This window comes from Condylostylus longicornis, unplaced genomic scaffold (assembly GCF_029603195.1).
Source record: "Condylostylus longicornis isolate FDR11 unplaced genomic scaffold, ASM2960319v2 ptg000135l, whole genome shotgun sequence".
Lineage (NCBI taxonomy): Eukaryota > Metazoa > Arthropoda > Insecta > Diptera > Dolichopodidae > Condylostylus > Condylostylus longicornis.
The window spans coordinates 12,553,768-12,577,974 of NW_026578103.1; the positions used below are offsets into that span (position 1 = coordinate 12,553,768).

The 24,207-nt window shown below is 24.1% G+C and overlaps 1 protein-coding gene across 1 annotated transcript; it reads left to right on the plus strand.

Annotated features, from left to right (window-relative positions):
* The first annotated feature begins 848 nt into the window (after nucleotides 1–848).
* Nucleotides 849–23,981, plus strand: LOC129615184 (phospholipase A1-like). The gene is made up of 3 exons (XM_055530282.1): nucleotides 849–1,152; nucleotides 22,892–23,171; nucleotides 23,255–23,981. The coding sequence occupies exons 2-3, from the start codon at nucleotides 22,999–23,001 to the stop codon at nucleotides 23,979–23,981; spliced, it is 900 nt and encodes a 299-aa protein (XP_055386257.1). The 5' UTR covers nucleotides 849–1,152; nucleotides 22,892–22,998.
* The last annotated feature ends 226 nt before the right edge of the window (nucleotides 23,982–24,207 follow it).

Below are 24,207 nucleotides of genomic sequence, written 5' to 3' on the forward strand. Positions count from 1 at the left end.
CATAAATTAAAGGACATAAGTCAAATTTGCTGAATCTTTTAAAATTTCGGTTAGCCGCCATATAATATTACCGAAAAAATACCGTAAATTAGAAAAATTACCAAAAATTCGTTTTTTAAACGGTTCTGAAATCTGAACTAAAAATGGCATGAAGTTCATTTTGTGCTCCTAAAATACCCTACTGCACCACATACCTAAAAGTTTTGTTGCATGTGCCCGTCACAGTCGAAATTATAGCGTAAATACTTTCCATAAAATCGGCATAAAACAAATTTTTGCTTGGAAAAGCCCCTACTTTCGAAGCCAGTTGCGATAGAAACCTATTACGGAACAATTTTTCCGCTTCCTAAAGAAAAATGTCAAAGAACCAATAAATCTGTGTACGCTCCTTATCGACACTACCAATTTCCAATAAACGTTTAACACTATAATTAAAAATATGTTTAGAAACATTTTTCCTTATACATTCATTTAATGTCATAAGAAACAAACTTTTTAATTTAAAAGCTCACAAAAAAAGTTAAATAAAATAATCATCATAAATTTTGACATCAAAAAATTTCATAACAAAAATTAAGCTTAAATAAAAATAATAAAAATATAAAGCCTTATGATTTTATACAAAGTTGATATACACAATATAATTGCAACAAAAACAAATAACATTCCTTGTATCTACAACATCTTACATACACGTATAAAGCAAATAATTCACAAACACATACATAAGAAATTTCTACAACGTTTTGTTATATACAAAATAAAATTGATATTGGTGAAAATTATTTAAGCCTTTAAAAAAAAAAAAAATTTATCAGTTGCTCGTGCACTTTACATTCTAATATATCGCCTGTAATTATAGTGATCGCTTTGTAAAATTTATAAATATGCAAACATACTTGCTGCTATCGAGAGGATGTTATGAAAAGAGATAATTAATTTTTACATGGGAGATAATTAATTTTTTGTTGAAATTTTGGTTTCCAAAATTTTGGGTCTATAAAAATGTTGACATAAAAGTTTTTTTTTAATTGGAAAATGGAAATCACATTAATGTAAAAGTTTTATTATACTGAAGACAAGCAAAAGATTATCATATTAATTTTTTAGATTTCCCAATAGATTTGTAACGAAAACATTGTAATCAAAACAGTAATGTATTTTAATTTACTTATGATTATTATTAATAATTAAAAAACATTCATTTTAAAGAAAATTAATTTTATAATTTGCTCACATCCTGTCTTAATATAATACATATATACATATATATATATATATATATATATATATAATTTTAATATTTCTTAACATAAATTTTAAGAATTTAATGGTTTTCTGAAAAATTATGAAAAATTTTTATGATATCATTAATAAAATTTTAATTTTCCAATGCAATTTTAATTTTAATTGAATTATGTTCCATTATGGTTACATGGAGACCTGATATATTAAATTTAATTTATGAGCACAAAATTTCGAAATTCTAAATTTATACTTAATTCAACTAAATAAACCCTCAAAATATTGGAAATATAATATATATATAACCAACAATAAAACTACAAGTTATAGTTAATTTATTCACAGTTAAACTGTATATACAACCTAGACGATACATCCTCCACAATTCCGCGTTTATAATCCCACCATCCTTATAATATTTAAATTAAAATTTTAAGATATTACTTTAAATATTAAAAAAATAAAATATTTTTTTGATTTACTCTTGTATTATAAAGTCAAATTTTTTTGGTCAAATATTTAATAATTTTGTCCTTGATATGTCCTTAAAATGTTAATAATTTAGAATTAACATAAATTTCAAAATTTTTTAATCTTTAGAAGTAAAATCTTTTTTTTAGCTGTTATAAAATATTAAAATTTTACCACATAACCACATTGGAAAATATATGGGAAACAATTATGTAAATCGAACCCCTAAAAATATGCAATTTTTTAATATATGATAAAGAAATTTTCTAAAAAAATATTATTACACAGCTTGCTAGCTATATTAATTTAAATGATTTGCATGATTACAATATTCAAAATTAAAATAAATGAACTGACTCTTCTACATTTTCTATTTCCGTTATCATTAAAATTTATTATATATATAGCTAACTAACTAAATGTGCTTATGTGTATTTAAATAAATTCTTTCTTAGAAATATTATATTTCAAGGATATGTCAAACAATATGAATCAAGTGTTTAATATAACATATGCGTAAAATATTATTTATATTTTATTACATTATTACATATACATATATGCATTTAATATCGATATTCGATTATCATATTCATAATAAAATTATATTTCGTGTTCATTTTCTGGTGAAATTTATTTGTAAAAATCAAAAAAAATTATTTAAATACCATTACCATTATTATGATGTACGAGAATAACATCAAGTTCAAACTATTGTCATTAACTTATAGAAAACTAAAATAAGTAAACTAAATGAAGGTTTTACATACAAGTGTATTTATTTTGAAATTCCATGTTTAAAGTCCTTAAAATTTTTTCGAATTAAACATAATTTTTTGTGATCAAATAAACCACCTTTCAATTCTGCATGTATAAATAAAAATTATTTAAATCGTCAATAAGAAATTTCATTGGAACTCAAACCTTATACACATACCCTTATTGTTTTCTTATATACCCACATACCAAATACTAAATTATCTTATTAAAAATCTACAATATCTTATTTCTTATGCTTTACATTAAATTCAAAATTTTTCATTCCCTGCAAATGATTAACTCATTTTTTAGATTTATTGAAAATCATTTTATCATAAATATTTTTTATGATTTATGTCAAACACCTTTTTAAATTTATAATAAAAAGTTCCTTCTGGTTATTTTTAAACACAATATCAAAAAATAAAAGAGAATATGCATTACAGAATTTTGACGCCTGAATTTGACATTTATTGTGTATTTATAAACAAAAAAAAAGAATGCTGTCTATTTTTTTCCTTTTTTCCCTCAAATTTTGTTTTATCACGGTGATTACATAAATATCATGATATCAGATGTTACTTTAATACGATATTAAAATATCGAAATAACTCGAAACGTTAAAAAATTTTCAGAATTATGAGAATTTATTTAAAGTTTTAAGGCTTGTTCGAAATTCTTAATTTTCAGTCAATTTCTAAATAAATTTATCGGCAGTTAGAAATTCTTATTTTTGGCAATTAAGAAGAGATGCACTTTGCGTTCATGCAGAAAGTGTATTAAATAAAAAGGAACAGAATTCAAACAAAGAATTCCAAAATCCGATGAAAATGCTTTTTTAAGTATTTGAAAGAAAGTAAAATAAGCGGTCTAATGTAAATCTAACAGTTGTCAAACCGGTAAGCGACGAAAACTAAAGTTGATTTTTTTTGTTAATAATTACGCTTCACTAAAATTACAGATGGACTCTATCTATATTTTATTACATAAAAATTTTCTATCGAGTATTAGACAGAGTTCTGTATATATTGTATAGTAACCTCATCAGTTGCGTAATATTTAGGATTTCAAAATCGGAACGTAATGGTCTGAAGCATGCATCTAAGTCGAAGAATATTCTTTTTTGTTGGCATAACCAGAAGAAATTAGAAAATACATAAGTCTTCTTAAAATTTAAAATTGGTTGAACTTAAACACATACTATTGCAAACATTGTGATTTTTAATAACAGATTTCATATTATTTTTAATAACATGTAAAGGTAACGTCATATACAATGCACATACAATAAAAAATTATAAAAAAAAAATTATCAAGTATTTTTAAAGTATTTTTAATTTACCAAGTTTTTTCCCGCTCTTTACATTTTATAACTCTCACATAACTTTTTCTCTTTCTCTTTGTTATTTTATATTGTAATTAAATTTTACGAAAATTTTTACACTTTCTAAAGCCTTTCCGGTCATTAAATACATGAATGGATGAAAATGAATTTTTTTCGTTTCTTAATTTCAAAAATTTTTCATTCAGCGTTCTGTAATACTTTACATATTTTTCAACTAATTCAACTCCAAACAAAATTTGAAATCAAATTTCATTTTATATAATAGCATAAAATTACAATTTCAAATACACATGCGACAAGATACTAGGTAAATTGAGCAAAATACAAATTAAATTGTCCAAAAGTAAACTAAATCTAGTGAGTGCTGCTATAAATTTTTTTATTTATTGAAAAATTCCTGCGAAATCAGCAGAAATTTGAAATGAAATAGGTGACCAAAGATTCAAAGATGATGTCCAGACTAGAACACCCAAAAGACTCAAGAAAAACTCTTTAAAAATAATAACGAATGATCGAAACAATAATCGAAAAAAAACCTTGGGAAACAAAAAGAAAATAAAACCTGGATAGCAGTACATGCTGAAATCAGGGAAATGAACTGGAAATGAGCACTTAACGCGTCCATGAAACATCTAATCTTGATCCATAATAATTCTAACAAAACACCAGGTACGGAGGTATACAGAAAATATCATACTATATATGTATAGCAATGAGAATACACATAACTAGGAAGAACCTAATTTCTAGCTTCCACAGAGAGGGAAAGTATTGAAATCAATCGTATCAATACCAAAAAATAAATAAACCTTTACCAAGAGGCGACGACTTTCCCAAAATAGGTTATACTTTGACAGGAAAATATTTAGCATTACCTGTACTCTTTAGGGAATAATTATTAAAGCATAGAAGAAAAGAGCTTCTATCTTTTTAATTATACAGAATTCCAAAGATATTTACGAGTAGGGCTTGAATTTGTATTTATTAAAAAGATAATAAATTAAAATCCTTTAAATATAAATTTTTCATGTTTTCATAATAATATAGTGTATAACAAGCCTATGTTTGCAATATTTTTCGTTTTTGTTCTTTTATTTCATAAATCAGAAGAATAAGAAACACAACATTGCCAAATTTACTAGGAAAAGGATGACCAAATTTACGATTTTTTTAATAAATTAATTTTAACATATTATCTATTCGATTTCGAGATGAAAACACTTTATTAAGATGATGTTTTGCACTATCGTTTTGAAATATATATTTCACTATATATATACAATTAAATTTCCCATCATTTCAAGAGATGACATTATTTTATTCTCATTCAATTATATTAATGTTATTCAGCATTTTGAAATATTTCAAAAATTTCAATTTTGAATTAAACTTTTATCAAATCATCTCCTATTAGATATATATATAATATATATGCATATTTATATGGTATATACATAATTTGAGTCCTTACGATTGCAATATTTCAACAAAACTTTGTTCCTGTTTTGTCATAATAATACAATTTATCATTCTTAATAGCAAAAGCAAAAATATAAAAATAAAATAATAAAAAAAATGTTATAAAGCTATTGACGGATACACATACATAATTGTTATTAACATATACAAACGCATATATATGTAAATATATTATTATACTTAAGTATAAATATGAAATTCTATAATATAATAAATAATTCCCGCTACTCTTAGCAAAATAATATGAACTGTATGTACATACATATATAAAATAAATTGTTGAAGATGAAGAAAAGATATTTATGTCTGCTATAGCATTTAATACGCAAGCAATTTATCTAAAACACTTTAATATGCTTAAAGCTGAAAGTGCCTGTCGGCATATAAATTAGAAAAATAAATAAAGGGAAAAAGAGAAGAAAAGTAACATTTCATTTCAATCTTCTTTTTGCCTTGTCTTCAAATATTGCATTATTACTTTTGTTTCATTATATTAACCATTTTTAAAGCAGTGTTTTTCAATTTTTTTATTACCTTAATCATGAAAATCATGTAAATTCTCTAAGGATAATTCAACAAATAATTGGGATAAAGTGTTACCATCTTTTAATAAATTATATTTGCTAGTATTTGACCTCTTTTTAATGTAAAAACTTTAATGTAAATATTTTCAGATTTGAATTGTTTTTCCAGTTTTTCTTAAATTTTCTAAATCTTAATTCGATTCTAGAATTCATAATTTTTCAAGGAAAAAAAATAAGTCAAAAATATGCTTGCGGCTTTTAGCACAATGTTTTTTATTAGACCGTAAATAGTATTAAAAATAACAGTGAAATTTTTAACTATAGTGAATTTTCCTATGCTACATTTCAAAATTATTTTAAAGGTGTTGCATACCAATTAATTAGTTAAACAACAAAGTATAATATTACAAATTAACAACTAACGTGTAATGTTTATCTTTATTATTAATTTTTTATGAGAAAAACTAGTGGAAATTCTTTCATATAACTGCTGAACAGTTGGATGATGTAATCAAAGGAACAAGCCAAGGTAGAGAAATTAAAAAAATTTTTCTTCCCTCGAATAGACTCGAACCAGTGACCTACAAATTTCTAGGCGAATGCTTTATCAAATGGTCCAGTTTAGTGAGAATAAAATATTAAGATATAAGTTTTAAATTATTTAAACTAATTTATGCTGAAGTTGCAGGAAAATTTATAGAAATTTGCATCTTATTCCTCTTTATTAATCAAATATTATTGAATTTTGTAATTTATTTTAAAAATTAATTCAAAAACTGTACAAAGCTTAGTCATATTTAAAGCAAGTCCCAGCTATTAAACGCAACATAACATCATTGGAACAACGTAATTTTGTCGTTTCCAAAATCTGCTTAAGAAAATTACATTTGATTCATTAGCTGGGACTTAAGAAAACCGATTTTGAAGCACTGTTTATCTATATGTTAAATACAATTACAATATTCTTAAAAGATGAAAGAATTATAATTGGTTGATGGTTAAATAGAACTTATTTCTATAATAAATAACAAGTCTTTTAAAAATATGAATTTAATATAGTTAAAATTTTTGAATAGCTATGATGACTGATAGGACACATATGTAAGTACTTTTGATATAATTTATGTACTCATTTTTATATACATATATATAAAATATAGATATATGTATAAATATTTTGATTTTCTATATTGGTTCTGTTTACGTCAGAATTTTATTAAATGAGAAAATTCTATATAACAAGAAAATTTTAGTTGACACATTTACATATGTTATGTATAATAAGTGCATTGTCCAAAATAAAAAAATATTTTTTTGACAAAATAATTCTTATCAAATGGGACTAAATTGGAAAATAAAACGTGTTAGGAATAATTGCTAACATATATAAGTGATTTTCAATTTATTTAACTTGTACATTCGTCAGGATTTTTCTTGAATCTTTATTGGAGAATAATTAAGATTTCATAAAATGATTGTACAAGATAACAAATACTTGTGTAATTAAATGTAATTAAAATATGAAGTAATTTATTTCAATATTGAAACAAAATGAAGTGTTTTTTAATAGAACGGAAAAAAAACGAGGTTATAGTTAATAAATGCAACTGATGACGATCGATATTAGCAGGATTTTTGTTCCCTTCTTGGCCGTTCTTAATCACTCATAATTTATTGCATCTCTAGTCATATTATGTGAGGTAATGAGTAATTCGATAGTAATTTTTTAACGCTAAAAACTTACAATTAACAGCAGACATTTCGAGGCACTTTCAAAGAATAAGTTAAATTGAAAATACTGTCTTCACTGACCCCATAAATTTTTCAGAGAAAAAAAGCAGGTTTTTCCAATAAATTATAATAAATAAGTACAGTAAATAAATTCCAAGTATATAGTCCATAGAAATTCATGTTCATTATCAAGAACTCTGCGGAAATTATAAACGAATATCTTAAAAGTCAATTATCAACAACTCTACAGAGAATATATCGTTGAGCATGAAAAAAATAGAAGAAACATAAAACACAAAAACGTCTTTGAACGCTTTTAATATTTAGAGAAGAGCACACACATGAAAGGAACACCGCCATTTGATAGCACAGCACATCTTCCTGCGAATATTTGAAGCGCTAGTGCATATTCGATTTCTCAGTTAGCAAATCGCCAACAGACACAGTGAAAGACACAGAAAATTTACAGCAAATATAGGATTTCACTATTCCAACCTACTCTGTATAACTCCTTTCCCTGGCTGTGCATAAGGAACTTAATAGGGGGAAGGGAATTTTTATTCACAAAAGAAATTTTATATTTAAACTGATTTAAAGGCAATCTAGTTCATTTGATTCTAATTTAAAAAAAAAAACACTATGAAAATATGATTTCAAAATTTTTATTTTTCAAATTTAATTAAATTAATTTTTCTCATATAAAAACTTTAATTCAATTCTTTACTTAAATAATCGCAAAACTTTAACATCCTGTCATATTTCTCTTTTAATAACACTGATGCTATAAATTAGTATGCTTGAATTATTTCTATATACGGGTATGTAGAAGATATGCAACATTTTATTTTATTGGATTAAATGAATTTATTAAAGGAAATTACTTTTATCCTTTTTATTTATGTAAAAAAAAAAATATCCTGTTTATCAATTCTGGAACAATTTAAAGAGATTCGAAAGGAAAAGAAAAAAATTTATGATTTGTAAATTTATTAAAAATTTCAATTTCTATAAAAAAAATTATAATTAAATAAAATATTTCCACATATTTTGTATTTGTAATTTAGAAAAAGCATGTTTGATGCAAATATGCAAATTATACAAGTACTAAAAAATAAAATTTTAAATTATAAATTTCCGGAACAAATACTTTTTTATTAAATTACTATTTACATACATATGTATATTAAGTACATGCACATAAACGGGATGATGTACAGGCAATTTTGATATTTGATTTCAAATACATAGGTGTGACTAGAAACTTAAGAGAATTGAGCATATCTGAGACATTCAATTTTGATCTCAACATTTGAACGACTTACGGAATACATTTGCTTTTAAAATGTAGTCTGCAAGTATTAAAAATTTTTTTCATATCATAAACATTAAAGTTTTGTAATAATTTGAATTCTGTTATAAGAACCAATTATATAACAGATTAATAATGAATTTGAATATTATGAGTACAACATAAATTCTTGGGTATATTACGAGTATCTTTAATGTCTTAATATTTATATTAAAGACCTGTTTTATATAGTGCCGCAAGATAATATGTATAATATAATATTTAAGTACCGCATAATAAATATATAAGAGTATATACTTTAGTGTAAAAGGTTTTTTTACACATTTCTTATTACATACACTTTGCGCTTTTATTACGAAATTGAAAAACTTTATAAAAAATTTTGGAATAATTTACTTATTCATATAATTTTGTAATATTCTCAAAAATATTATCTGTCTATCTATTTATCTGTTCAATATTATAATAGTTTTCCCTTAGAAATCGAAAAGCAACAAACTAAATACTGAAATCATATTAAATTACTTGATAAATGATTGTAGTTATATTTATAACGCCATCTCCATATAACAAACATCTCCACTTAATGAACAATTATGTTTGGCAGTAGCATTTTCAAAAACTTTTCATAGAAAAGAATCTCTATACGAGTATTACGATTCTCTATTTAACGGCATTCTCTGTATAACAAACAAATTCTATTTTCCATTTAAAGTAAATATCTTTTCCAGATAATGAACAAAAAAAAAACAAAAACCTCAAAAAATCTTTTGTAAATTCGACTAAAAAAGTTTGGCGACAATGCTCTCTTTTATGTTAATTGACATGTGCATAAATACTCTCTTTTATGTCAATTCGCATATTTTATCTGATCAATGCTAAAGCGTTTCAGAATCAGTAATAAGCTTTGGAATATGTACATATTAAAATTTTATAATATGTATGCACATAACGTGCATGTTTTCGAAATTCTCTATACTACAATTTTTTGTTCGTAATAAAGGGGATATCTGTATATTACGAATTGTGTTCGTAATATAGAGAATCTCTATTTATATTACGAAGAAAACTTTATGGATTATGAATGTTCATTATATGGAAACCCCACTGTATATACATAAATCTTAAATTTTTTGTATATAAATGTAAGCTATAGTATTTATTTTATATATGCACATAATACATATATGTATTATAATATTGGAATAAAATTATGTTCAAGTTCTCTATAGTAAACATTTAATTATTTTTCGTAAATTATGCGCATACAAATCCCATTAAATGCAGACATTCTTATATTTAATGTAAAATTATTAGAATAATTTTTTATTTATACATATTGTTGTACTATAGCTACATATAACATAGGTATACCATACTCAGCTTTTAATGTTACCGGCGAAATATGCTAATACAAATAATTTTCAAGTATTTTCTTGTGTTTATAATAAAATTTTCACCTTTTTTTTAATTAATATCACTTTCTCTTATCGATAATCAAGATTGTAAGAATCTGAAAATTAAAAATTATAGATTGAAATCTTAGAAACTTTATCAATTGTTCTAGTTTTTAAAATTTTCATTTATGATTCAAAATATTTCTCTAAAATTTTATGATTTAATCCTTTTTGGCGATTCCTATTATGAATATTCTCCTTGCTTTTTCACACTTTAATTTCAGAATTTTCAAATGAAAAACTAAATTCATAATTTCTTCTATAGTATAATTTCTATATATATATTTTTTTTTTATTTATTAATATAAATACTATTTCAAAAATCAAATATAAATTTATACATTTTAAATTTGTTTTGATTTGAAAAAATAAAATCTGAATTTGAGATTGAAAGAAAATGACTCTGATATAATATAATAATAATTTATCTAATAAAAATTGAAATAATTAAAATTAACCAAATTAGTATTAAAAAATTTTAAACGAAATCAAAAACAAAAAAATTAAATAAACAATAAATTAAATAATATGAAAATAATCAATTATAAGATATTTAATGTAAGTATACGCAAAAATCATTTCGTTATAGAAGTCTCATTTCTTATGAAAATTGGTAAGTTGTTAAACAGTTGACCTCAGATTGTAACTCGTTGATTTACTAACATAATTAAGACAATGACACAAATACTGCGACAATAAATTATATTTCATCTTAAACACAAACACCAATACATCGATGTTTAGACGCTGACGAACTGACATCCACTTAATTTCAATTAGCATACTTTGAATCCTTGTCCTTCTTTCTATTCTTAAAATAATACGCATTGCTTTATTTTGTAAAATATGTAGACGTTCTTTTTTACTTTCACCACAAAGAAACAATATAGAAGAACAGTAATCCAAATGAGACAAAATTGTTGAATTATATATGATTTTCGCACATTTTTGTGTTATCTGGTTCCTCAATCTTCCCAAATAACCAACCTTTTTTGCAATTTTCGACGCTATGTAATCAGCATGCTTGTCCAAATTCAATTTGTCGTCAATTATTACTCTTAAATACTTAATTGAGCTTACTCTTTCTATTATATTCTTACTCTTTCTATTATATATAATTTATACTCGTAATAACTTCTATAGACAGTATAAATATATTTAAGTGCATTACAGGTATACTTCAAACCTATTAACACATTTACGATTCTTTTAGGAAATAGAAAAATTTCACAAGGTAAAAAACTACAAAAATCTTTAGAGATTAGCTGTATATAAATTTCACATCGTTATAGAATGTTAATATGTATTTCAATACATCGCCCCTCGTACTCAAATTATTCAACATTTATTATTTCATGCTGCCGATAAATGCTATTTTTCTTAAGTTAAACTTTAAATAATTTAAAGGCGGATGTAAATTTATAAAAATTATAATAAAGAAACGCTACCGCAATTAAAAAAAGTTTACGCAAAGCTACTTACATTTGACATATTTCAACTTTTCAATGTGTTGAGGTGAATAATATTCTGACGAATCTCGTTTTACCAAATTAATTTTCAATCAAAAGAATATTTAAGTGTAGGTAACTCAATGGTTTAAATAATTTTTTAGCAATTAAAAATTTAAGAATTTAGAATTACTCTAAATAATAGAATTGCGTTCCCTGAATAATTTCCAATGGTCTATGAATTGAACATACAAATTGTTTGTTTATTTCAAACTCCATACACTGTCAAACTCATGATAATCGAAAAACATGATTAATGGTGCTGGATGAGATGGGTGGCAAGGGGGTGGGGGGCGATAGTCACGGTTGTTCTAAAGAGACTGATAATGAATCACTAATTGACAACGGCTAATAAAAATAATAATAACACTGACAGTGTTATTTAAACTTTTCACCATAAAATGGCGATTCACTTACCAAAGTAAGACCTTGTATTTCTAAAATAATAAAGTAATTTCAACTTTAATTTTGTATAAAATTTTAATTGGTCTATTCTATTTAATAAAAAAATCCTTTGTAAAAAAAAATTTCATCTTATTTATCGTGATAAACATATCTAATTCAACTAAGTGTGTACCCGTGACGTTTCTTAATTTTACTAATCCATTTTAACGATATTACTCTTACCTCCTGTACTTTTATATTTATAATAAAAAGCCTATTAATTTGGTTGTTCATTTCCGTACTAAACATAAAAACAAAATTTGTTTTTTTTTTGTTTGCCATCTTTTATAAAGTCATCATTCCAAAAATTTCAAGAACTTTTTTTTAAAGCCCATTAATAAAAGAGCGAAAAAGTCTGACTGATTTTTTTTTTTGTTTTTAATTTTTGCATATTATTATTTTTTTTTGTAATTTCGAAAAGTAATTTTTTGTTTCTTAGCACGTGTTCTTTTAAGAAAAAAAAAAAACTTTTGAATTTTTTTTTCTCTTTTACAAAAATTTTATGTTTTTCTAAAAGAAGCGAAAAAAAAATTAAATTACTTTTTGAAGTCATATGTGAAATAAAACAGGAAACTTTGAAAATTCTTTTAGAAGAATATTTATAGAGAATTAGAGAGAAAAGGGTACATATATAGAGAATATATAGGAATATGTTTAAGATTAAAGTAAAATCTTCTTAATTTTAATGTTATACATGACATTAAAACGTAATTAAATCATAAAATAGGTTATACTCTGACTTCAGTATTGAATTTTAATTAATGTTATATTCTATATTTGTTATATTGGTATGCAATGTATAACATGTCTGGTTCAAAATTTCATGCACATTGAAACACAATAGTGAAATTGTAAACAAATATTGAGTTCATATGTAATCTATTATAAAATTTTTGGAACAATTTTAAATAAATTAAAATTTTTTCAAAAGCAAAGTTTTGATTAAAAAGCTGTGCCTTTATACTACCAGTTATTTACCGGAAAATTTAAAAATGAAAAAGGAAAAATAGTTTTTACTTAAAAGTTAACCAAATAGACCAAATTTAATTGTTGCAATATTAAGCATTTGCAATAATATTCTGTACGTTCTCCCCTGTACTTTAAAAAGCTATTGTTCTTATTAAAAATTGTTCGTATTTTAAAAAATAATTAAGTGAACTTCATTGTAGTTTTCACGAATGTTTCATATTTTTTAAATGAAATTAAAAAAGATGCTATTATAATGCAATTTAAATGAGGGTAAAGTAGCCGGATTATTTGAAAAATATTTGAAGTAGATATTCAATATAAATCCAAATAATAATTTAAAATTAACTCACAGACATCACTAAATTGTACGAGTTAAAACGTTATACAGAATTGATACTTTTCTTATGCTCGTGTTCTTGTAATAGTGTGAAGAAACTAAGATGAAATCCGTTGCATATTACTTAAAAAACTTAAAACTTAATTAAATTTTAACAACATTTTTAAAATTCAATTATAACTACATTATTAACTTAAATCAATTTACGTATACCAGAGATGAAAACCTGATAAGCGTAACGCTGCTTGAATGTATTCAGGCTTATGTATGTATATATATAAGAGTATATAATCTTAATTCATTTATGCGAAATCCTCATAAACTATTCTTTTTTAAGTTTGGAAAAGGATAAAAATAAAAAAATTGAAATCAAGGAACCAGGTGAAAAAAAAGCAGGAAATCTGATTTTGAACAAATTTCCTTAAATTTTATTTTTTCTTCCTTTTTTCTTGTTTTCATTTTATTTATTATCAGATTAACTTAAAAATCTAATAAAAACTTAAAAGATTAAATAAATAAGATAAAAGAAAAGATGGATGATTAATTTTTAATTATAATGATTATGTAAAAAGGATCGAAGGAAATTTTCCGAGGAAGACAAGAAAAATTACAATAAATTTTTTTTTATTACAAAAATTACATTTTGCAACTGGTTTGACAATTCGTATATATATGTATATATATATATATAAATAAGGAATTTCTAGAGTTCAAAAAAATATCACTAAAACTTTATTAAGTGTCTCTAATTCCCTAATTCAATTAATTGACAAATTCACAAAAATTTAAAGAAAATTTTAAAAAATTGATTTTAGAGCTTGTTTTGGATTAAAAGAGAGAAAATAATAAGTGTAAGTCTGTTCAATAATTTAAAAAAATTATTTCACATTTAGTAAATTTAATAAAATTTAATAAAATTTTAAAAATACATACATATGGTAACACTTGTTTAAAAAATAATTTAAAATATTCAATAAGCCACTTTTATTATACTCTGTACGTTTGACTGAACCCTATTGAAATCAATTTCCTATTTATCAATTATTTATTCAATTCCTAGCACTCATTTAGTTTCGAAGTCTTTTTAAAATCAGTCGAATGTTCTCTATGTTGTCACATTATTTAAATTAATTTGACAAGTCTACGAAATCGTTACTATTTATTTAAGAAAATTATCCGAGTCCGAATAAAATATTCTAGAATGTCAAAGAATTTGATGTGAATTCCGCAATATGATGAAAACCGCGTTCAACCATTTTGTGCCTCCAAGCCCTCTTCCAATCTAATATGCTTTAGACTAACAGTTAAAAAATTTATCAGTTTTAATGATTCTCGGCTTAGTTAATAGTTCCATTAAACCAAGTAATTTAATGCATATCACATATGAAACAACTTAAAAATGTTTAAACATGTACAGGCCGCCGCCCTTGACCATGACCCACTATGATTTTAAACCACGTCACAGAGTTAGCAGTTAACACTTCTTCTTATAGACAATATAATTTCAAATGTATAAGGTAGGTATTTTCATTTCTCAAAGAAAATGGTTCTAACCTTTTTCATTCTACATTATTACTCATATCTTATAGTTCTAACCTTAGTCTACCTGAAAACAACCTAAAAATTATTTTATTTTCATTTTTGTTTTTACAAATAGCCAACCATTAAGTGGCAACTTTTTAACACTTAATATTATTACTAAAATGTCATTATAAAAACAAATAGAAACAAAAAAAAATGTAGAAATGATTGTGAATACAAAAACAAAAAATGTAATATAATAAAATGTGATTGTGAATAAAGTTGTTAAATTTTACCTTGCAATCTCGTCTGTATACCATAAACTTTAACATAAAAAATAAGTTGTAGTCTTGTTAAGGACTATCATTATTAATTTTTAAAGAAAAATACCTTTTTTTATAGTCGACATTCTATTTTTATATGCTACATATATGTACCTTTAACATTCCTCTACTGTCATAATAGTAACACATTGTATAAAGTTTTCTTTCATATAGTACACAAAAGGTTTATAATAAAATTAAATCAAATGGGATCACATTATCCTTTTCAGATAGAAGAAAGGAATGAGGTCTTTTCAGAAGAAAACTATTTCACATACATGTACAGGGTATCTTATGTTTAAGTGCACTCTGTTATATACGATAGGGAACACCTTTATAATTAAGTAAAACATTCCAAGTTTCAGGCACTTAAACTTAATCTCCACTGTTTCTTTCTCACCTTTTTTAGAAATTCGGATATAATTTAATTCCATTCCTGTGCCAGATACATATGTAAATGATTAAATATGATTTGGAAAGCTCGGGACAAGGCCTTTCAACAACAAGACAAGCTTGAAACAAGGGAATATTAGTATCTAAATACTTGATTTCTTATAAATGTCTAGGTAAGTTATACTATTTTTAAATTTCGGAATCACATGACTTTTCATTTTTAAGAAAAACATTACTTTTTTATTTGACGTGAGTTTGCAACTTTTTATCTGTTTTATCACAACCCTATTAATGGAAATTTAATTTTGTTTATCAATTATCTTCTAATCTATGTTACAGTTAATTAGCTCTTAATAATATGAATAATTTCTACATTAATTTACAATAAAATAGTATACTTAAAATCTGAAAGATTAAAAAAAACGGTCAAGATTGCGACTTATAAAGTCTCTGTAACTCGGAGCCTTTTGAGCATTGAAACATTATTTTCAAAAGTTTCACCTATCCATGAGAATCTACACACAATGGTATATATATGTTATAGCTAGTGCACTCAGATACAAGACACTCCGTATATTGATAATATAAGTTATATGAAAACAATCTTTTATATTATATACAAACATTCTGTATAAACTAAAAAAAATATGAACATTTAAAATTCTTTAGATATGAAATTGGTCAACAAAATATATATATATACATATATAGCTAAAAGGATTCAAAAACTATAAAATTATTTAAGCAAAAACAAGCCACGTAATCTAATATAAAATTATGATGAATAAACAAGACAAATTATGAAAATTTAAAAACATTTTAAATCTTAAAATTCTAGTCGATTGTGCATAGTAAAAAAAATGACAAAAAGAAATGTTAGGAATTCATTCTAAATATAAGTTTCTGAATTGAATTTCAAAATATAAGCTTCAAGACAATCGAGTCGTATTAATATATGTGACCTGCAATGGAATATTAAAAGATTATTTTGTAGTCACGATGTTGTGGTTAATGAAACGGCATATTTGTGGTAATTGAGATGCAGCTGAGCTGTCAAACCAGTATTGTTAACCAACCAACAAATCATACATTATGCAATTCAGGTTTATCTTCACTAATACAAAAAATAGTTGGGCTTTTTTAAAATTGTACACGATACTCCTGATTTATCGCATCAACAACGGGTCTAAATACCCCTTTTATGTAAGGCGTATGACATTAGTTGTGTACATTTAATTCCAATTTATAGCTTCAATAATTTAATTTGCACTATTGTGTGCAACAGAATTTCTATAAACAGAACAACATTCGGTTTACAAAATTCTCCCAATTAATTGAACCCTATAAATTGAACGTAAACAACATTATGGTCATGATAATAACAAAAATCATAATAAAGAAAAAATTTATAATGTAGTCAACTGAAAATAAGACAAACAAAACGATTACGAATTTTTTTTTTATTATACAAAATGTACGGATGATCTTTCGAAAATAAAATTTAATTTATAGTTGACCTTCAATTTATTCAAATTGTAGACGTACGGTACCTTTTGAAATCTGTAGAGAATTAAAATGAAATATAAAAAATTTTTCTTAAAGGATTTCAAATTTCTCTTCGAAAGACAGTAAAATATTCTCTTCAGTATATACAAATTAACTTGTCTTTAGAAAATTTCACTATTTTAACCGAGCAAATTGCATACAATATAGGGGAGGTTGTTTTTGTTTTATTTTTATGAATTTGATAGAAAATGAATGTGAATTTTTATCATAAAAACCAATTGCTGATAAATCATTTATTTTCAGTTTATTTGCAAAAATAATATAGATGATTAGATTAACAGTAAAATTTGAAAAAGAATCTGAAAACATTTAGAGAAAGACAAACAAAATTTTTGCTATAACAATTTTCGAAAATTATCAACTAGCTTCTGAAAGTTTTTCAATATTTCCAATATTTCAATATTATTAAAAAATTCAGTTTTCATTTAAATCTATGGTTCATAGAATAGCACATTTCTTCAAAATAATTTAATGATGGAGCTCGTATTCACATACATGTGAATTATGAAAACTATCTATTAAAACAATTTTTTTATTTGAATAAATTTAGGAGGAAATTTATTTGATTATTTTTTCTAAAATACTTAGAAAAAACGGAAATTACATTTTACTGTTAACATTATATTAACATACTAATATAAAACTATTTATACATTCTGCGTTTATTAAAATTATTATTGAAAATTTAATAGAGCTAACAGCGTTGAATTGACGTTTTGCAAAATCTGATGGCGTAAGCTCACTAAACTAAAAAATTGATCTGTAAAATTTGCGATTAAACTAAGATGCACCAAACCCGAATTCGGATAACGCTTAATTTGGGAATTCAATTTCCAATAATGATAATTCAATTAGTTTAAAAAGTAATTTCTAATCTTTCTGCTTTGTGGGAAAGAAAAGTGCGAAAAAATTTAATTCTACAAAAATTATGCCTTAACCAAAATGAATTTTACTCAATTTAATTTTTCTATTTTGAACAACATAGAAGATTTCGCAGACAGACAGACAGAGTAAAGCCCTGAGTGGTATTTCTTCCAGGTTTTTTTTTGAAAATGCACACAAAAGCAAATGTATGAATTAATTTTTGTACAAAGTAGTGAACAAAAGCAGAAAAATAACTTTCAATACATAAGAACAATGGAAAACTTATTTTACGTGAAGGTCAAACAGGACTTTCTTTTTTTCTTGCTTATATTTAATTTAAAATTCATCTCTTATAAAGGAAAAATATTTTATTCTTTTTATGCTCTGTATTCGCCATTATTTGCCATTATTTGCCATTGTGGTGCTACATTTTTATTTTTGAAATAGTTGATATTTAATTAAGAAAAAATGCTCAATTGAATAGTTGATGTTTTTATATCTTATGGTGAAATTGAATAATTAATTTATGTTCGCCGCTATACCATGTAAAATTTCGTGCAAAATACAGTTGAAATTTGATTTATTGGAATGTTTAACTTATAATTTTTACACAAATTTTATAAAATTGGCATTTTTTTTTTAATTTTATTTATATTTTTCAAAAATTTTAGCTAGCCACGATCAATCATCTTAGATTAGACCTCAATAGTTAAATAGTTTATCAATTATATACGTGAGCCAGATCACTAGAAATAGTTACCAAATTTGGAAAATGTAAATTGTACACATTTTATTACTCAAACTGAAATCACACACATCTTGTAGCTTTTGATTTTAATTCAAATTAATAATAAATTTATTGATAACCCACTGATTCAAATCGTTTATTATGGTGAATAAAAAAATTAAACTTTTCAAAAAAATTTACTCTATTCATACTAAAAATTTTAATTTTTTTAAAATGTTTAAGATTGATATTAAAAAATTTTCAAATAAATTGATTTTAATCCCTGAATTTAGCTAAAGCAGTGAAATCATATAGCTTATAAATGACTTATATACTCCTAAGCATGAATGAGTTAACAATTCGAAAAAATTATTTGCAAATTTATTAGAATTCCTTTGTATATCATAATTCTTTCCTTTCTTCAATCAACTGCAAGATAACGTATATGAGATTAGAGATTCAAAATTAATAAAGATATAGAATTTAGTCTTATATATTAAATTATTTTAAGAAAATTAGTGGGAGAAGTTTAAGTAGAATTTTTTATCTTCAAATTATACAGAGAAATATTTTCACGAAAACATATTTTTAAAATAATTTTTATTCTCACTTTTGCACCTTATAGATATCCTAATATGATTCTACACATGACATTTATATAATATTACCAACTAAATACCAAAATCTTTACACCATTGTTACAAAATCAATGAGAAAGGAAGTAATTTTAGAAAACGAAAACAAATGAATTTTAAAAAAGGATATTTTTCATTTAATAGTTTCACTCTTTAAAATTGTTTATTTAATGAAGAGCTCAATTATTTAAAAAAAACAAAAATTCAAATAACTTTGTTGTATTCCTTACTACTGAAACTAGTATAATAATTTTTAATTAAATTACTAAAATATTAATAATTATTTTTCTTATTACTTTCCACTTTTTCATCAAATTGCTTAACTACCAAACGTGCTATTTAATATTTTTATATAATTTGTTTTTACTAAAATTGGTATTTTATATTTTGCATTGGTATTTCATTTTAGCTAGCTAACTATGCTGCTATGCTGAAAAAACAAAACAATTTTTGTGTTGGTAATAAAAAATTTTATGCATGCAAAAATTCGAAAATTTGCATACTTTTAGGAAACTATATTTATCTTAAATTACAATTGAAAATTTCAAATCGTTTGAAATAGAGAGAAAAATTCTTTTTTAAAATTATTGTAAATTATAAAGTTGTAACAATTAAATGAAACTTTTATTGAAACTGGTTACCTCTATTCAATTTCTTAACAAAATTACACTAAAAAAGCTATAAGAGTTAATTGACCCAAATATGAAATTACAATATGGAAAAAGAAATGAATGTTTTAGTAAATGTCTTTCGCGTCCGCATTTCTTAAGAAAATTTCAAAAAAAAATTAATTTAGTAAATTTTAGGATACTCCAGGCTTCAGCTACATGGGCCTTACGGAACTATTTTATGTTTTCTTTATCATTTTAAAGAAAATACTGACCATTCGATTCTTGTATTTTAATATATAAATTATTTTTGTTAACTAACACACTTTGTAGAACAATCAAACTCCTAGATTCTATAAAGTTGAATCTCTAACAAGAATTTACATTTTCAATCTCCTTATAAAACAGAATTAAAAGCAACGAAAAAAAAATATTTTTACAATCTTAAAAAAAAATATTTTCAATGCAGAAAGCTTCTCGAAAGAACTCTGTAAGAGGCCATTCGTTTTACTTCTGCTCATGTCATGTTAAATGTAGCGATTTCTTTCTTTATAGTCCTTTGCCATGTATTTTTGGGTCGTCCAACGCTTTTTCCTTTGTGGGTTTCACTTTCCTTGCAATACCGGCCTTGTAGTTGTTTCAGATGGTCATCACAATGTGTGACCTATCCAGCCTTACTTTTTCTTTCTTATTACTCTTGCGATAGACCCTTAGTGTGTTAAAGCCTAGAGCTCTGCGGTAATTAAAACAAAATCATTGAAATTTTTGAATATTATTCAGAAAATAAAAAACAATTCGGTCGGTATAAAATTGACCATACATCGCAAGTTGTCCTTTTTAAAAATATTAAAGTATAAAATAATTAAAATTACCACTTCATTATATAATATACAAAATAATTAGAAAAATATTAATTTAATATAGAAAAGTATGTGTGAAATATTCTAGATAATAATTATTTTTTTAGTAGGTCCAAAATTATTTTAATCTTTTTATCACAATAAAAATAAAGGACTAAAAGTATATCAACAGTATAAATTTTTTTTTTATTTTAAGATCACAGATAAATGTTAATGAGAGTCCATTTAATTTAATCATTATAACACACCTTAAGGGTACATGTAAAGGACCTAAAAATGAAATTGATAATATTTAAAATTTTGGAATATACTATGGCTGTGTTTGTTTGTGTTTTTATCAGAATGTAAAAGTTTTAGCACAATTATTATGAAAAAATAGAAAAAAGAAAACAATTTGTTGCATTCGATTTTTTGGGTATTAGACTTGCAAAAATAAATAATTTAATAAAAAAAATAATTTTCAAATAAACAGTAAATATTAATAAACTGAAATATTTAATATAAATAAAAACTACGGTAGGCTAGTCACCTACCTAGTTAACTCTCTATGACTATAGAAACTAGGGCATGATAGATATCATGCACTAGCCCTATACTCCTCCTAGGAGTGAAGAAGGAAAAAAAAAAAACAAAAAAAAAAAGACTTGCAAAATATGAAATAATTGGAAAATTGAATGAATTGGAAAACAAATTCAGAAAATTTAGAGCTTCTACCTCCCAAGCTAATCGAGAGAGAGATTGGCCTCTTGTTGAACAATTTTTTTTTTCGTATACAAACGAAGATCTATACCGAATATGTATACCACTTTATTTAGCAACCCGTATTATGGATAAATTTCAATCAGTACACAAAAATAATATACGCTCTTGCATAGAACAGTTAACAATAAAAAGCAAACTACTGAAAAATTAAAATTGAATAATTACAACTATAAAAAATAGTTTATAAAAAACAATTTAACAGATAAATAATTGACAAATTCCATAATATCAGTAAATAATTTTAAATTTGTTAGTTTGATGAGTCTTAATCCCCAAATCTTATTTCTTAATACCAATTCATACTGAAGTATTGTGATAACATTATTTAATTATTCAACTAATTATTTGAGGCCAAATGCAAAAGCTCACGTACGTACTTTATGTGATTATGTGAGACCAAATTTTTTTTATCAACTCTAGTCACAATTTTATCTTACATTCCATTCAAAATTTCAAAAATTTTTAATATAAACTTAAGTCAATATCAAATAAGTAAAGAAATTACTAAAAAATGTTTAAAATAAATGACGGTCCGTTCTACGTTCAATAATATTTTATTGCACAAATTTTAAATCACAATATACAAGCGGTACTTTTTAATAAACTTTCCATGATTTTATCTACTCCGTGTATCGAAATCATCTTCTATAACATCAATTTCCAAAAATAATTTAACCCCATTTGAAATATTTTACTAATCTATATACGAGTAGCTTACTTTTATCTTATCTATATTAAAATTTATAAGAATTTTTGATAATTATTCAATTTTAATATTGTTAAGAATTTATTATCACCTCACATATACGTACATATAGAACTTCTTATCAAATTTAAAATTTATAACTAAAGGGTTATGGCGAAATATGCTTAAAAAAATTTCATAGTTTGCATTTTATTTCGAATCTTTTAGTCAATATTTTACTTCCTATATATAAATGTTTAATTTTAGATTGTTATTACTTTCAATTTTAATTATAACAAGTAAATTAAATTAAAATTAAATTCAAAACAAAAGTTTATTAAAATAAACATTTTCGTTGAATATTTCCAGTATTAATTAATATTAAAAACGCTTTAACAAGAAATGATTTACCAGGAGAGAAACATAAGAATGACGAATATTCCTTAGTACCACAAGCTGATGGATCATTCCGGTTTATGTCACATCGTCAAGCTGAAAAAGAATTTCTAAATTTAATTGTACCACAAGGAATTTTAAATGTTGTATTCTTTTTGTTTACAAGCAAAAATCAAGAAATTGGAGAAATAATTCAAATTAATAACACTTATAATTTGAAAGTTTCAAATTTTAATCCAAATTATCCTACAAGGTATGCAATATTTTTTTAAAAGTTTATTAATAAAATTAAATTTTATGCATTTAATTTGTTCTTTTAAAAATTTCATATTTTAGAATTATTATTCATGGTTGGAGAAATCGTCATAATTCAGCTGTAAATCGTTTTATTCGTGAAGCATATTTAAAAGTTGGAAAATATAATATTATTGTTGTTGATTGGAGTTCAGCTGCTGATACATATAATTATATTTCAGCTCGTTATAGTGTTGAATATGTTGGAAATTATGTTGCTGAATTTATTGATTTTTTACAAAGAGAAAATCATTTATTTTTATATACTTTAATTGTTATTGGACATAGTTTAGGTGCACATGTTGCTGGATATGCTGGACAAACAATTAAAACTGGTAAAATACCTATTATATATGGTCTTGATCCAGCATATCCATTATTTTCATTAGATAATATTGATGAAAGATTATCTGATGATGATGCTGAATATGTTGAAACAATTCAAACAAATGCTGGTATACTTGGTTTTAAAATACCAATTGGTATTACAACATTTTATCCAAATTGGGGTCTATATCAAGATGGATGCGGTTATGATTGGAATGGTCAATGTTCACATCAAAGAGCATATAAATATTTTGCAGAATCAATTTTAAAAAATAATTTCATTGCAATTGGTTGTGAAACTTATGATGAATTTTTAAAAAAGAATTGTTCAAAACCAACAAAACTAACAAAAATGGCCTCTTTAGAGAATTATTCAAAGACTAAAGGAATTTTTTATTTAGGAACCAATGAACATTTTCCTTATGGCCGAGGGAATAATTAAGAAATTATATTTGTGTATACACATACATATATAAATATATTGTATATTCGTATTTGTATTTTGGAATGAAAAATCAAAAATAAAAATTAATGAAATGAAAAAATTAAAAAAAAAATGTTAATTTAATTTTTTACATTCTAAGCTAAATTTAAAACTGAAATTTTTTCAAAAATTTGGAATTAACATAGGTACTTTATCATTTAAGGATCTAACGCAATAATTTTCA

What these genes read in the sequence shown, in the direction of transcription:
- LOC129615184 (XM_055530282.1), top strand. Translation starts at nt 22,999, where the DNA reads ATGTCACATCGTCAAGCTGAAAAAGAATTTCTAAATTTAATTGTACCA. An exon ending in AATCCAAATTATCCTACAAG is followed by an intron (nt 23,172 to 23,254) that starts GTATGCAATATT and finishes TTCATATTTTAG; the next exon opens with AATTATTATTCATGGTTGGA.